This window comes from Passer domesticus, chromosome Z, assembly GCF_036417665.1.
Source record: "Passer domesticus isolate bPasDom1 chromosome Z, bPasDom1.hap1, whole genome shotgun sequence".
Classification (NCBI taxonomy): domain Eukaryota; kingdom Metazoa; phylum Chordata; class Aves; order Passeriformes; family Passeridae; genus Passer; species Passer domesticus.
In genome coordinates this window covers 1,629,798-1,645,625 of record NC_087512.1, presented here as the reverse complement: position 1 = coordinate 1,645,625, position 15,828 = coordinate 1,629,798, and the positions used below count along the sequence as shown (strand labels likewise).

At 47.6% G+C, this 15,828-nt stretch overlaps 1 protein-coding gene across 5 annotated transcripts in view; it reads left to right on the top strand.

The window, feature by feature from the left end:
* Positions 1 to 15,828, top strand: part of CTIF (cap binding complex dependent translation initiation factor) — a 148,019-nt gene that overhangs the window by 65,911 nt on the left and 66,280 nt on the right. For all 5 annotated transcript variants that reach the window (XM_064403389.1, XM_064403388.1, XM_064403391.1 and 2 more), the window contains one exon: positions 14,088 to 14,164. In XM_064403389.1, coding sequence (XP_064259459.1) covers positions 14,088 to 14,164 — 77 coding nt within the window. The remainder of the gene's footprint in view (positions 1 to 14,087; positions 14,165 to 15,828) is intronic.

Below are 15,828 nucleotides of genomic sequence, written 5' to 3'. Positions count from 1 at the left end.
TGTTCAGGAGCAGAGAATAATGCAGCAGAGCATGGTTAGAAGTGGATTATAGGGGGACAGGCAAGGGATGAGAGTGGGACGTGGTGATGGTCCCTTAGTCCACTCTCAAGTCTTGGCAGGTTGGTGCTCCTTGATGAGAGCAGTCCTGTTTCTGAAGAAATCCACAGAAAATCTCCATCTTCTCTGTCCAGATTTCTAATCTTTTGCTTTTCTGTTCTGTCAAAGACTTGCTTGTGACAGCTGTTTGGAGTGGCTGCCTATTTGCCAAGAGGGCTTTCACCCTGCCAGACCTGCCTACCTACCCATAGCCACTAGGGTCCTACCATGGGTAGATGCAACCAAAACAAAGTTTAAAAGCCCATGTGAAAGGGCATAGAATGTCAAACCATACCCCCATCCTGCAAAGTGACTTTCAGCCCCTCGGAAGCTGTTTGGCATCTTGAAAGATTCCCCATTGGGTGCTGCAGTTTGCTGGGGTGGTTTCATGGATTTTCTGTTCCCACGTCTCTCTTCTTCCCCTGTGTGGTCACCAAACAGCTTTTCAGATCTTAGCACATGCAGAAAGACACATCCACGGGACAGGTTCAGGGAGCATCCTGCCCTGGGAGGTGAGGGCTGAGGTAGCTGGGAGTTTCTGCTGGAGCTTTGAGGAGTCTCCCTGTGCTGGGAGCTGTGTACAGTAGGAACAGTCATCAGCCTCATCTTACGTGCGCCTCGTCTCACTGGTTAGGATCGCTTCCCCCGTGGAAACCATCAAGAATTTCCGTTATTTCCTTTCCTGAGGCTTTGTTTGGGTGGGGATTTCTGGAAGGTATTTCACAGGCAGGTATAATTAAAGAAAGACATGCTTGCCTGGAGGCTTGACAAGGTTTCTTTAAAGCCAGGCCTTTAGCATAGTGGCAAAACAGAAACCGTTTGTTTCCCAGTCCAGTGGAGGGGAGGTCGAGGAAAAGGGGGAGCTAATCAGCTGGGAATCATCCCAGTTAAATGCTGCACACCAGGGTTAAGGCCCTTATCCAGCAAATCCTTGAAATATGTGCTTAATTTTAAGTCCCTCTGACTTCAATCTGTTTACTCTTGTGCTTAAGTTTAAGCATGTGCCTAAGTGCTTGGCTGGCTGCAGGCCAAGGCAAATAGTAGACTTAGGAGCAGAATCGCATAAAGTAAGTGCTTTGCTGGACTGGAGTTCCATGGGACAGCGAGTGCTGTGCAGGTCTGGGATGCTGGAGGGGGACAGCTGTATATCCCAGCTCCATCAAGTGTTGGGTACCACAGACTTGAGGCTGTGCTCACCTTGCAGGGAGCATCCAAACATTGTGGCTTATAAACAGGTACCTGAATTTCAGCATCTGTTTCTCTGGTCTGAAGGCATCAGCCTCACCTGTAGCCTTCTGTATATCAAAGGCAGAGTCTTGGGAAAGTATGTAATTTATTTCCTCCCTGTTGAGAGAAAGGAGCATGTTAGTGGAGGGAAATATTCTTGATTTTATCATCAAAGAAGGAAGGAGAGCAGATTCTATGACCTGACTAATAAATCTTCATAGGAATTTGTGTAGCTGCATTAACACAACAAAAAAGACTCCTGTATTAGCAGAAGCTTTTATAATGGCTTTATCTTCTTCTTTCCTGTTCCAAGCTAATTCCTGAAAGCCTTCTTCTAATCCCCCATTTTGCTCATCCAGCCTGGACTTCTTAGAATGGCAACAGGATTTTTTTTCTTCAGTTTTAATCTACAAATGACAGCACTTAAAGCTAATAACTGTAGCTGTGGCACGCACAAAAATGAAAAACTGCCATCAAGAAAACAAGTGGTGTTTTTTGAAAACACCACTACCAGGGGTTAAGGGAAATCTGCAGCTGGAACAAATACAGCACTCATCTAACTTCCTCAATAACTCTGCCGGGGGAGCGGGCAGTTGCCAGACTGAGGAAGCATGGTTAGCCATCGAGTCTTTGAATGCAGCTCCATTTCCCCCTCAAACCCATGGAATTTATATTAACCTCCAGCTTTTCTTAGCTGGTGGGAATTTTTTTTTTAATTTGCTTGAGTAAGTGCCTCACTTCTGTTGCTTTAGTTCACGGGAGAAGCGGGGGAGATGGTTCTGCTCCTCACACCGTGCTTTTGCTGGCGGAAGGCCAGGGATGTTAAATGAATAATTTCTGGCAGTGATAAGGAGAGAGAGGTTGAGCCTGCCAAGCACAGTCACAGATGTCTAATGACTTGGTTTTGGGAAGGGCAGGCTTGAGAGGTCCTGGCTCATTGGGTTGTCTGCAGTCCCAGCAGAGGTGCAGGCAGGAGGGAGGGCCCCATGTGCCTTTAGCATCTTGTACATGGGTAAATGAAGTGGGCAAAGAGCAGCATCACAGAATGATAGAAGTCTTGGGTTGAAAGGGACTTCAGACACCATCTCATTCCACCCCTATGCCATAGGAAGGGGCACCTTCCCCAGGATGCTCCAAACCCAGTCTAACCTGACCTGGAACTTCCAGGGATGGGGCAGCCACAGCTTCTGTGGGCGCCCTGTGCCAGGGCCTCACCACCCTCACAAAGAAATCCTTCCTAATATCTCACCTAAATCCACCCTTCTTTAGCTATGTGTGAATGCCAGTCAGGATGTCTAAAACTGCTTCCAGTGAGATACTTGTCTACCTAATTTAAGGTCACAGGAGATCTCCTCAGGTGAGCATGGAATGCAGCTTGGGAGACTTCATTTTGCATCCTAGGGCTCCTCGCTTTGGAGGCTGAGCATCTGTAGGATGCTTGTGGCTGATGGAGGTGGGCAGGAGTCCTGGGCAGAGAATGGAGCTGGCTGAGTGGACATGGGGGTTGTGCTGGTTCCCAAAATTACCATCTCTCTGGTGGCAGGCAGTTTGGTGTCTCCTTCCAGCTTTCTAATCACTAAGTGCATCTGCAGTTTTCCTGTCATGCCCTGTTCTGCTCACTGCCCATTCCAATCTTGGTGGCCACTATCTCAGAGACCCTTTCCAGCTTCTGGAGCTGAGCCCGTCACAAGTTTTATTCTGCCTGCTACAAAGGCGTCAAGGAGATTAGAAAGCAGCTGAAAAAACTGTAGTGAGGAGGGGCAGCATGACCCAGGACATCCCAGTAAGCAATGTCTTTGGTGTTGGTCACTTGACATATGAAAACGTATCCAGGAGTTGTGTGGTTTCTTGAGTTTGGTGCTGATTTTTATGGAATCATAGAATGGTTCAGGTTGGAAAAACTTGTAAAATCATTGAGTCCAGCCATTCCCCCAGCACTGCCAAGGCCACCACTGACCCATGTCCCTCAGTGCCACATCCATGCAGCTTTTAAACCCCTCCAAGGATGAGGGATCCACTACTGCCCTGGGCAATCCTCTTCCATGTTTGACAACCCTTTCCATGCAGAAATTTTCCCTAATATCCAACCTCAATCTAATGTTTTTTGTCCCCACTTGGATCCTGCTAAACACCTGAAGGTGTGTCCTTGTGACCGGTGTGAAATTAATTGAAGAGGCTTCACCCTGCAGCTGGTACTCATCACAAAAGTAGCTGAAAGTTATGTTTTCTCTGGCAGGAGAGCTGATGTATGATGCACAGTCTTTGGAGATGTTGTGTTTGAGATTTGGACTTTGCAAGACTTAGGAGAACCAATATGGCCATCCTGCTACTTGTCCTCAATTTTGGACAGGAAACAATTTTTGAGGATTCTTTTCTTGGTGGAGATGCAGATCTGTTTCCAGTGTCATATTTGGACACTGATGTAAAGGAGCTACAAACATGCCTTTCTCACTTATCTCTGTTTTACTGTTCAAAGTAGGCTGCGTCTCACAGAGATCTGCAGAAGGTCAGTGAAAACCACCAGTGTAGTTGATAGGTGATATTATTGATAGTTGATATTGTTGATTCTCTGTGGCAAGTGCATAACATTTTCTGAGCTTTTCCCTGTATTAAAGCCCATTACAGCAGGAAGAATCCTAGATCCTCAGAGCATGACAGGAAAATCCTGGGAGGGATCAGATGGACACTCAAGGAGCAGTTTCTTCTCCCCAGGTACAAAGTTCCCATAAACTGGCAAGGAGCCAAGTTTTCCTTTCCCAAGACCCTTGTGTTGCACAGCCCACACTCCCATGAAGGACTGGGACTTTTCAAAGGAAAGAGTAGGGCTTTTATAGGATTAAATTGGCATGTGCACATTGGGATATTTTTCAAGCAAGGGTGACAGAGATGTGGGATCTTCATGTGATCTATCTGGGCTGAATTAGGCTAAGCAGCAACTTCAAAGATAAGAAAAGACATCTCTTGGTGGCATAGTCCTGAGGAAAGTACATTGGTCTGTCTTCAGCCAACTGCATCAGGAGTATCTGTTGTGTGAGAATGTTTCCAGCACAACACAAGGAACTTGGCAAAGGAAAGGAAAGGACCGTGCTTTAGCCATGAAGGTCTGTGAGACATGTCCACTGGTGAGCCAAGAGAGGCTGACACTACCATGACCATATTCAAATTGATGCCAAAATTCCCTTTTGCTTTGATAGTGCAGCATGTGGATTATAGGAATATGGATCATGTTTAAAAAAAAAAAAAGCTTGTTGAATTATAAATTATTACTTGTAGTCTGAGGGTGTTGAAAAACTCCATGCACTTGGAAGGTGTCCAGTGGGAAGTGCCAGGGACTGAGCACTGAGAAAGTTCTCCTGTTGCCTCTGGATCTACCCATGGTGAAAGAAAAAAGAAGCCACCTGTTGTGTGTAGGGCTGTGATGTTGTCACTTTATAAATAAGGTGTTTCATAACTGTTGTACTGTCCCAAATCCCAGGAGCTTGCAGGATCTTGAAGCTCCTTCAGGCTGAAGCCCTGCTCTGTCCAAAAGAAGATGAGCAGTGGCCTGGTTCTTGATTCTGGGGGATTGCACAGATGGGCATGGAAAACACACCTTTTTTAAATAGTAATGAAAATATTCTTGGATGTGGCCCGTATCACCTGGGAGCAAAACTGAGGTTCAAGCATACCTGGCCAGAGGAGGCTGTCACAACACTGGGCATAGCACAGAAAGTTTTGAGCTTAGGGGTTCCTAAACTCCCTGAGGCCCTATCAGGTGTGTTTATGGGTCACCTTAAGAATTTATCCCAGTTCTGCCTGTGCGTCTCCTCCTTGTGAGGATGGAACACTGGGGAGGTGTTGAGGGACCTCCTGCCATCCCACCTCACTGTGGAACATGACAGATATAAAGGAAATGGATATTTTAAAGAAAAGTGAGGTCCCAGAAATAGCTGAAACAGCTCAAATTATAAATATGCCAATAGCAAAGCCATTCCTCCCTCATCCCCAAGCTGGTGCAAGCCAAGGAAAATGTAAGAAAAGCTTTTCAGACTAGTGCAACCCTTTCTCAGGATGAGCTTGGGCTACCTGGACAGACTACAAACCAAACAGCATGTGTGGTGCCCCTGGTTGCAAGTGATGTGGGCAGTATTTATTCCCAATATTAGCTGAAAAAGACTCTTTTTTCCAGGGAAAAGCAAACCCAGGCCATCAGTGTGATTTATTTTAGTGATTCTTTAAATAATCTGCATTTAAGGACTCCAAGCAATGGTGTGGTTATAACTATACTTACTGGATAAATGTATTTATTTATGGATGGGATGCTTTACTGCTGACAGTACAGTTTGTTTTTAAGCCTGACCAGGGTAGAGGAAATACATACAAATAAACAATAAACCTAAACAACACTAAAATAACATCAGTTAAAACAATTAGAGTTACTTCCACTCGCAAAGTATTGTTCCCATTTTGCTACAACATGGGAAAAAGCTCCATTTCCTAAGTCAGCTTGTAACTGATTTGGGATTTGCGGATTCTGGTAACAAAAGGGGATTTCTTTTGTCTGTTATTTATACTCTTCCTATGGCACCGTGTGTCCGTGTCGGCGTGTCTGGAGCACCCTGTCTCAGTGCAGCAGTGTCTCCAGCCTGTCCCCATCTCCCTGCCTCAGCTGGGCCTGCTTGGGCTTCTCCTCCTGGGGTGAACTTGTGTGTTTGCAGAGGCAGTTCCTCCTAGGAGACTTTGTCCTGGTTTTTAAAGTTTTATTATCTCTGAATTATGTATAATTCAGGAGCTCAGGGGCCAAGAGTTATAAATAGACCCCGGAAAACGCGCTGTCAGTAATCAGCAGAAGGCGTCAAGGAAGGTTCAGGCCATGCTTTAATTGGGATGCTTTGCCTAATTATTCTAATGCTTTAATTGCATTTGCATCCTTCACCCCGCGCAGGGAGTTTCATGCTGGGTTGTTCTGCTTTTCTCTGTGTGTTTTGTGCCATCCCAGAGCTGGCTGCAGAGGGATGAGGTGGGACAGCTTAGCTGCCACCAAGTATTTTGTGTCACCAAGTCTTTTGGTTCACCAAATACTTTCAGTGCTTTCTTGCCTCTGGCTGTGTGTCTGCTCTCTGTCAGGAACACCAAGGAGAGGTGATGGGAAAAGAAGTGTCTGAATGATACCTCTTTGGGTCTGGGACTGCATGTGTAGTAGTCTGTAGTTCATGAGAACATCCATTATTCTGTGGGAAGTGCACTCCAGAGCATTGACACTCAGCAAATGGAAATCCAGGAGTTTGTGTCCTTGGGCCAGCAGGGAAGGGCAGAGCTCTACAGGGAATACTGCAGGTGGTTTTAGTGATAACTGAGGAGTGATGTTTAGCTGTGACAGTCCTGGTCACATAACAGCCATCCCACCCTTTCATTTTTGGGTTTTTTTTAAAGTCTCCTCCACTGTGCTCATCACTGAGGCATGTGTACTGCAGCTACACATTCAGCCTCTGCTGGCAATCTGTGGTTTGTGATGTACACCCCAAAGATGCAGTTATCCAATAAATCCTCCAAACTGGGACATCTCTCATGGAATTACTTAGAATCACAGAACTGCAGAATGACCTGAGCTGGAGGGGACCCACAAGGATCATTGCAGTCCAACTCCTTGTCCCACCCTGGATAGGTCTAAGAATCTCACCCTGTGCCTAACAACATTATCCAAATGTTCCTGGAGCCTCTCTGGGGCTTGTTGCATTATGCCATGATTCATCAGGCCAGCACATCCTGGTCCCACAGAGTGTCTCTTCTCCATGACAGGGCTTTGTAGATCAGTGGTAGCAAAACTCAGGGAGTTTTGCTCCTTTTCTGGCTCCTGGATGGCTGGAAATTAATTTCTTTGTCAGTCCTGTAGTTTAATTTAGCCCTGGCTCCAATCATTGAGGTTGAAGAAAGTGTCCTTGGAGGTTGCCAAGACTCACATGTTGTGGGTGAGGAAGGGTAGTGGAGCCATAACCATCAAACACTGCAAGAGTTTACCTGCCTTTTATCTTGTGTAGGGAGTATTTTGCAAAATTGCTGCACTTTCTATTCCTTAGATGTTGAACATCAACTGCTTGCTTATTCAGAAGCAACTCTTATTGTAAGCACCTTACAGGAAAATATGAATAGCTTGCAATTTAAAGGAACAGATTTATCACTTGCATTTTAACAGAGAGGAAATAATTTCTGTGTGGCTTCCTGGCAGTGTTTGGTGTCCTTCCATGGCCTCCAGTCCAGGTCAAGGCTTTGGTTTGTGCCTCAGCTCTCTCCTTCTAAGATGTAAAAAAATCCTCTTGTGGGTGACAGACCAGAGCCATGGGAATTCCTGGAAGAGGAATAGGAAGAGGAAAGTGGCCTCTGAGGAGAGAGCTCTGCTGGAAATACACACAGGACTTACAGATACTCATGTATCACTGAATCATGGAATCACAGAAGGGTTTGGATTGGAAGGCACCATAAAGCTCATCTCGTTCCAACCCCTGCCATGGACTGGGACACTTTCCATGGGAATCACCTCCAGCAGAAATGCCAGCCTTGGGTGGACAGAGGTGATGGGGATGCTGTAGCACTTTTGCCATGTTTTTCACGTGCAAGGGGCTGGCTGGGATGGTTGTACTGAATATATTGGCACATTCAACCGCATAGGCACCATGATTGTGGGACTGGCACAATAAAAGTTAAATGTATCTGCAGATCTGTGCTGTCCTGGAGTTCCCTGCCGTGGACACTCCATCCTGTAGGCAGATGAAAGCCTTGTTGCAGGATGTTGCAATTCACTGGGTGGGTTTCTGCTGATCATTTCTGGAACCACAACCACTGTATTTATCTTTTTATGCTCCCTCCAGCCTCGGAATTTCTGTTGTTCCCTTTGCATGGGCAGATGGGGTGTCCTCAGTGATTCCAGCCCCACCTCACCCTTCCCACTCCCCCAGAAAATAAATCCCACCCTGAACTTTGTGTGCAATAAAACTGAGTGAAACTCCCAGCTCCTACCTCAGGCCTAATAACCTGTTTGTTCAGTTCAGGCCTTCTGCAACCATTTGTTTAAGATAAGCAAGGGCGGATGTTTCTTGAGGGCACAAAAGGCTCTTGAGATAAAGCTCCAGTGGGACTGATCCTGCACTGTGGCTAGATCATTTCCTTCTCTCATCACCTGAGTGCTGTTTTTTTCCATCAGTCTAGTGCTTTTCTCAGCCTTCTGTTCACTCTCAGGGTTTCAGTGTTGCTGTTTCCCATTCAGGTGTCTTCACCTGCTTGGCAGTCACAGGCTGGGGTTGTTCCTGCTGCATGGGGAACGTCTGTGAAAGAGGTGGAATAAGTTGTTATGAGTGAAAGCAGTTGCTTTGTGGGTTGAGGTTTCGCATCTGAAAGTCAGGGTATAAAACCACACGGATTAAGCAATGAACCCAAACCCCTAGAAGCCCCTCGAGTCTTTGTGAAACACCCACGAGTTCAGCCACCTCAGGCAACAAACAGCTGCACTTGGGAATGCAGCAGTGGGGGAGAAGAGGAGGAGGGAGGGTGCAGGTTGGTCCCAGACAGGGCTATCTGCTCCGTGAGGCTTTTGATTTCAGATGCCAGAGGAGTTGCTGTGATTTGCTGCCTCAGGGTGGTCACAGAAGAATCAGTGGCAGAAAAAGCTCGGCCTCATTCCTGCAATCAAATTGTGACTTGGGAGCACTTGTGGAAGGGAGGCTGGAGCTGCCCCAGCCTGAGCCCCCTGCCCTGGGCTGATCCCAGCGTGGGCAGCAGGGCAGGGGGATCCTGCCCCTGTGCCCTGGGCTCAGGTGAGACCCCACCTGCAGAGCTGCCCCAGCCCTGGCTCCAGCAGCACAAGGACGTGGAGCTGCTGCAGCCAGTGCAGAGGAGGCACGGAGATGCTGCCAGGGCTGGAGCCCCTCTGCTCTGGAGCCAGCCTGGCACAGCTGGGGCTGCTCCCCTGCACAAGAGAAGGCTGCAGGGACACCTGAGAGCCCCTGCCAGGGCCTGCAGGGGCTCCAGGAGAGCTGCCCAGGCACTGGGGACAAGGCCTGCAGGGACAGCACACAGGCCATGGCTGCACTGCCACAGGGCAGGCACACATTTTGGGATGTTGGGCAGGAATTGGTGGCTGGGAGGGTGGACAGGCCCTGGCCCAGGGTGTCCAGAGCAGCTGTGGCTGCCCCATTCCTCACAAAGAGGTGGAACTAGATGGTCTTTAAAGTCCATTTCAACCCAGATCATTCTAAGATTCTACTAATTTACCATCCCCAGTAAAAAAGGCAAAGCTGGTGCCCTCTTCCAGCTTCTTCAGTTGATCCTGCTGCAAAGGAGGCATAAGAAAAATCATAGCAAAGTATTTTTTGTAGGAGGGTAGCACTAAACCCAACCATTTCCCTCCTCTGTTCCTGCCTCTCTTCCTCGTGTCCCTCCCAAGCCAGTATCCACAGGTTACTGGGCTGGAGTGTGGGGTGGGATCAGCAGAGGGATGTTGCTGGGGAGGGGCAGGTATCAGTGGGGAAAGAGGTGGAGGCTCTTGGGTTGCTGCAGAATGCCAGTGAGGTCTTGAAAGCTTTTTATTTGTTCTTTCATTGAGGTTTGATGTAAATGTCCCTGGGGAGCACCTTTTTGTATTCCCACAGGCAGATGGACAGACACCTTCATTAGGAAGGTAAAGCACAAAAAGAGAGCACATGGCCTTCAAACTTTCTGCTTGTGACCTCTGTTTGCAGCAGTTCCAGTAGATGAAACATTTCCCTAGCTGGCCATACCACAGTCACCTGAGCTTGCCAGACATCACCTTCTCCAAGAGTTGTTTTCCTCAAAAAATCTAAAAACGTGTATGCACGTCACAACACAGATGATCTCTTGGGGACTGGCCCAGAGGGCAGACCATTCCTGAACAACCCTTCTTTTCCAGAGCTTTTGGCCCTTCTTGTTAGAGCATGTATGTTTATGATTTAAATTGGAACATATGTGCATTAGAAGTCCCATGGGCGTCTCAGGTTCTGCTCCAGGCTTCCCACCATGCAAACCACAAAGTGTTTAGCTCCAAAACTGAAAATTAGCCCTATTAGCAATTCTTTCTGTGACCATGGTCTCCTTGTGCTTTGCTTTTCCCACACCCGTTGATTTCAGAACCAGCAGCACTGAAATACTGGTTTGTTACCTTCTCCAGCCACCTGTGAATAAATATCAAGATAAAACCCATGCGGAAAAGAGACCAAATGTGACTTTGCTGCCCACTGAGAAGTTGAAAACCTGCCTATGAAAACCATGGGCATCTGAGTGTGATAGTGTTTCTGGCCAAAGCAGGAGAAAAACCCATCCCTCTTGCAGACCCACTGCAGAGCAGAGGGTGGTCTTCTGTCTTGAGAAACATTTTCCTTTGGCTCTGCTCAGGGATTTTGACTTCAGAAGGAGTGTGTCTGCTGAAAGATGGAAGAGCTGCATTTCAGATTCACGTTGTCCTCAGTGAGCTGGCTCTGCTGAAGGTACTTCCACACCTGTTCTGCATAACCCATGGTGGGCAGCAGCCTGGAGACAAGAGCTGTGCTATCAAAACTCTCACCATGCCCTTGGGATTCTGTCCCCACCCACCCATCACCTTTGGTCTTCTCCAGCCACTCCGCCCTACTTGCAGTTTGCTGATATTTCCTTTTGCATCAGCTCGCTAAAAAAAAAAAAAAAAAAAAAAAAAGTCAACTTTTCTCCCTTCCAAATTTAGCTTTGTTTAGGCTCCAAAATAGACAAGAGTAGGGATCGGTGACTGTTTTTTTCCAAAACATTGTCTCACGACGAGGACTGAGGAAGGGAATTGCTCAGCTGGAGAAAGGAGATGTTTGATTTTCGTAAATGGGGACACGAAGTTCTCCTCTGTTCAAGCACAGGCAGTGTCCAGGAGTGCTCCTTGGATTAGGAACTTATTCCCATGTCATTAATTCATCTCCTATCCCCTTGACGTCAGCTGCTGGTGAGCAGAGGTCTGTGGAAGCACAGGGTTTCTCTGCAAGGAGGACATGCAGGAATGCACCACTGTATGTATGGTTTCTAGCAGGAATGAGCAGAAAGGCAGCTCCTGAGGCTTTAATGAGGTCTTCACTAGAGGAAATTGGTCCTTGTGTGGAGAGGAGATAGTTTCATTTTTCTAAGGTAATTGTATTTGCACATGTGTCTGCAGTGCAGCTTAAATTCTTGAAAACACCCCAAGCATTAGCCTGCTGTGCTAGTACAACATTTAGAAACAGCCTTGCTAATTATTGTACTATTTTTAGCCTCATTTCCTAAACTAGCTGTACTGTTGGGGTTGGACTGTGTGTGTCTCCTCCTTCCCCTCCTTTCCTCATTCAGTTTGGTATCTGTTGGCCAATTTCAAGTCATTTTTTCAAAGGAACAGAGATCCCAGAGATAGCAAGCTCCTCCTATGCCTTCAGTGAAAAATAAATGATTGGGAAAGTGAGTGATGAGGAGCACTCAAACCACAGCCCTCAGCAGTGAAGCAGTTTCAGTATGAGCACCCTGGTCTGGTGGAAGGTCCCTGCCAGTGGCAGGTGGGTGATCTTTAAGGTTCTTTCCAACCTGAACTGTTCTGGGATTCGGTGATTCTAAGCTATTACAGAATCATGGAATTCTAGGAAGTTGGAAGCCACCCACCAGGATCTCCCAGCCCAGCTCCTGCCCTGCACAGCCCCCCAACAACCCCACCCTGGGCATCCCTGGCAGGGTGTCCAGAGGCTCCTGGAGCTCTGGCAGCCTCGGGGCTGTGCCCATTCCCTGGGGAGCCTGGGCAGTGCCAGCACCCTCTGGGGAAGAGCCTTTCCCTGATACCCAACCTAACCCTCCCTGGCACAGCTCCAGCTGTTTCCTGGGTCCTGTCCCTGTCACAGAGAGCAGAGATCAGAGCTGTCCCTCGGGAGGAGCTGCAGACCCCAGTGGGGTCTGGCCTCAGTCTCTTCTTCTTGAGGCTGAACAAGCACAGTACCCTCAAACACTTTGTCATGTGGCACTTCCAGACCCCTCACCATCATTGTAACTCTCCTTTGGACCTTTTCTAATAGCTTTATGCTTTGGCTTGGTGAGTTCCTTATGGCTTGAAGCCTGGAGGAGGGAAGCTCTCTGAAGGGAAGGCTCCAGCTGCTGTGGGAGCTGCAGGGTTGCTGCAGCAGCAGTTCCTCCAGGCTTTTTGCAGGGCTCAGGATGGATGGTCACAATAAATCCTGTCTCTCCTCAACTTGGTGCTGCCTTCTCTGGCCTAAATTCATCATCCCCAGGAATCTTTCTCCTCCATTACATCTTCCCCTGGAGAAACTCAAAATACTATTATCTCAGTAACTGCTGCTGAAATCAACTGCCATTTCCAAAGGCTCTTCACACGAAGAGAGAGGGACTTTTTTCTGAAGTCGGTGTGTTATGTTGTCATGCCAATGTCACAAAGCTGCTGCTAGATGAAGCACATCCCCACCCAGCCCTTGCCCTTGCCCAGGCTGCTCCCTCATGGCCCACGTGGTGATTCCCAGCAGTGGCTGGAGTTCCAGGCTGAGATAGATGGTGATGGAAATAAAAGAGCAACTTTTACAGGGCTTTTATTGCCAGCTAGGGAAGGACAATACTGCATAAATAAAATTCATTACAGTTATGACAGCTCCGTGGTCCCTGGAAAATAAATAATACTTTGCACTTACGTAGGGCCTTTCATCCAGGAACCTCAGAGCCCTGTGTGAGCATTAACAAAGCCTCATCATGCCCATAGTAGGATAGTAAATACAGCAGCCCCTTTATCAGATGAACAGACCACGTCAGAGTCGGCACCTTCAGTGGAAAGAGGGCACTGGAAAGGCAGCAGCTGGAGTAACACACAGCTCTGCCACTGCCTTGTCTTGGAATCATGGAATCCTAGATTGGTTTGAGTTGGAAGGGACGTTAAGGTCATTTCATTCCAACCCCCCTGCCATGGGCAGGGACACCTTCCACTGTCCCAGGCTGCTCCAAGCCCTGTCCAGCCTGGCCTTGGGCACTGCCAGGGATCCAGGGGCAGCCACAGCTGCTCTGGGCACCCTGGGCCAGAGCCTCAGCACCTTCACATTAAAGACTTCATTTCTAATTTCTAGTAAAACATTTCTGCCAAGTATCTCATCTAAATCTGCAGTCCTTCATCCTGGGTTTGGGCAAATCCTTGTCTCCTCAGTTTTTTGCTGTAAGGTGGGTCCCACCTGTCCTTGCTGCAGGGGTGGCATAGCCTGACTCATTAATAGTGGGCTGGCTCAGTGAGGTGCTTCTGATGTGGTTGTTCCCTTCCTGCTGGGGTGAGGACACAGCTGTGTCCCACCAGCTGTGGCTCCTACTGGTTTTCCCTGGTATCCTCAAAATGATGCTGAGCATCTTCCTTTACAGACATTTTTTCAGCTGGCATTTGGATAAATACACAAAGGAAGCAGTTCAGGGAAATTGGATGGCTTAGTGTGCCACGTGTGAAGTGGATGAATTCCTTGTCCATCGTGTGTATGGGATTCATACATATGTGATCCAGTCATTTGCCCAGTGTGGTTTCTTCTGTTCAGAAATTGCAGATAACTTCATTCCCTGCTCCTTGCAATGGCCCTGAGAGGTACAACACATCTGTGGATTTTCAGACCTGCTTTTGTGGGGTCTGGGATGTTGTAGGGATTATTTGGGAAGCCGTTTCTTTCACCATGCTCACGTGCTGGGTATCCAGCTCTGTCTCACTCTCACCCCTTCCATGCTGATGCCTCCTGGAGCTGATGGCTGCTTTTCCCTCTGTTTTACAGGGTTACCATCCATTGCCTCATGAAGCTGAAATCGCACACACCAAAAAACTGTTCAGAAGGAGGAGAAACGACCGGAGGTAGGTGAAACCTCTTCAGTGTTTGGGGTTTTCTTAAATCTTTTCTTCGTTGCAAACCTTCTTCAACCACCTCATGGTGAGTCTTTGGACAGTGCTGCTGTTCAGCAGTATTAATGCATAAACTCTTATGTCATCAGTAGCATCCTGAAGATACTTTGGTATGCATTCTGCATTGATCCAGGGTGCCTTAAGGACCTTCTCTTCCCCTTGAGTTTATTCCTGCATAGCCAGATCCCCTTACTTGCACTCAAAGAGACAGCTGGCAATGTATTGTCTGTAAAAGCTCGAGTCCTTGGGATTTGCTTCCTCTTTTTCTACTAAAAATCAAAATTTGCTGAGTTTCAGGGCTGCCTGGAAAGTGGGTATGGTTTGGTTCAGAGGGGGTCACAGCCAGCCTCGGGTGTCTGTGGGAAGGAGGGGATGTGCTGTGCAGGCAGCCAAATTCCTGTGGCATTGGTGATTTCAATCCATTGGGTTAATTTAATTGAGTCTATTGGATATTTAATTGTGTAAAATGCATATTAAATTATATGAGGGCACCTAAAGTCCTTGATGGGAATCGTGACTGTGGTTAAATGTGAAAAGAAGTTAGGAATAAGGGAATTAGTTGTACATGCAGCTTTATTTCTGCTGACACGTTCTGGTGCGGCTGAGACAACACACCCAGGGCAATAAAGCAGTTCTAAAACCACGACTTTGAAAGGTGATTGAACATGAAAAAAAGTGTCCAGTGCTTTCTCCTGGAATAAACTGTAGTCTGTGCCTGAGCTGTCACAGAAGGCATTTTTGGTGAAGTCCTGCAGACACCTTGGAGTGTGTTCTCAAATCTCGCCATCACTTCTTGTCTCATGAAAAGCCAGGATGTAGTTAATTCTGCACGGTTTGATTTTCCTAAACTTCACTGAGAGACCAGAAAAAGAGCTAAAAAGAGTCTTCTCAGGCAGCCTAGAAACATTCTTCTGTGGGCAAGGTGGTTTGTCAGCAGAAAATTCTGTTTCTTCTCCTCTTGGGGACTCCCTCCTTTTTAGCTGTACACAATTCACAGTCTAGTCTTGTTATTTGGGGTGGGTGGGAAAAGATCTTCTTTCAGCTGGGTTGCAGCCCTGTCATCTCCAAAACATGGTTATAACCAAGTCTGCTGTGTTGCGAGACTGAGCTAGGTGGGCTTAACTGGAGCACTGTGCTGGGCTCCTCTGAGGAACCACAGAGGAGTTTAGGGAGTTCTGTTCCCCTCTCTGGCCTTCTTCTGCCATACAAAGAGTGCTTGATGCTTTGGGAGAGGAGACCCTCAGGGCCAAGAGGTCTTCTGCCTGGGGCCCCATGCCCAAGGCTGTGCTGAACCACGGAGCTGAGTGTTGGTTCTTCTCTCTCATCCAAAAATCTTGCCAGTTGGAAGGATGGAGGGAACACCACAGATATGCATGTCTGTTACTTTTTTCTTTCTGGTCCCTTCAGATAAGCCATCAGCAGACAGAAGCATTCAGTCCTGCAGGGCATCTCTGCCTCCTGCACAGATGGCAAGGAGAGACAGCAAAAGAAACTGCCTTGGGCTGGGGTTGGAAGATCACAGGGTGAGATACAGCCCTGGTCAATAGCACTGGGATAATGTCCTAGGGGAAGAGAAAAAAGCCTTAAAATCCAATTGATCTGGCATTATTCTGGAG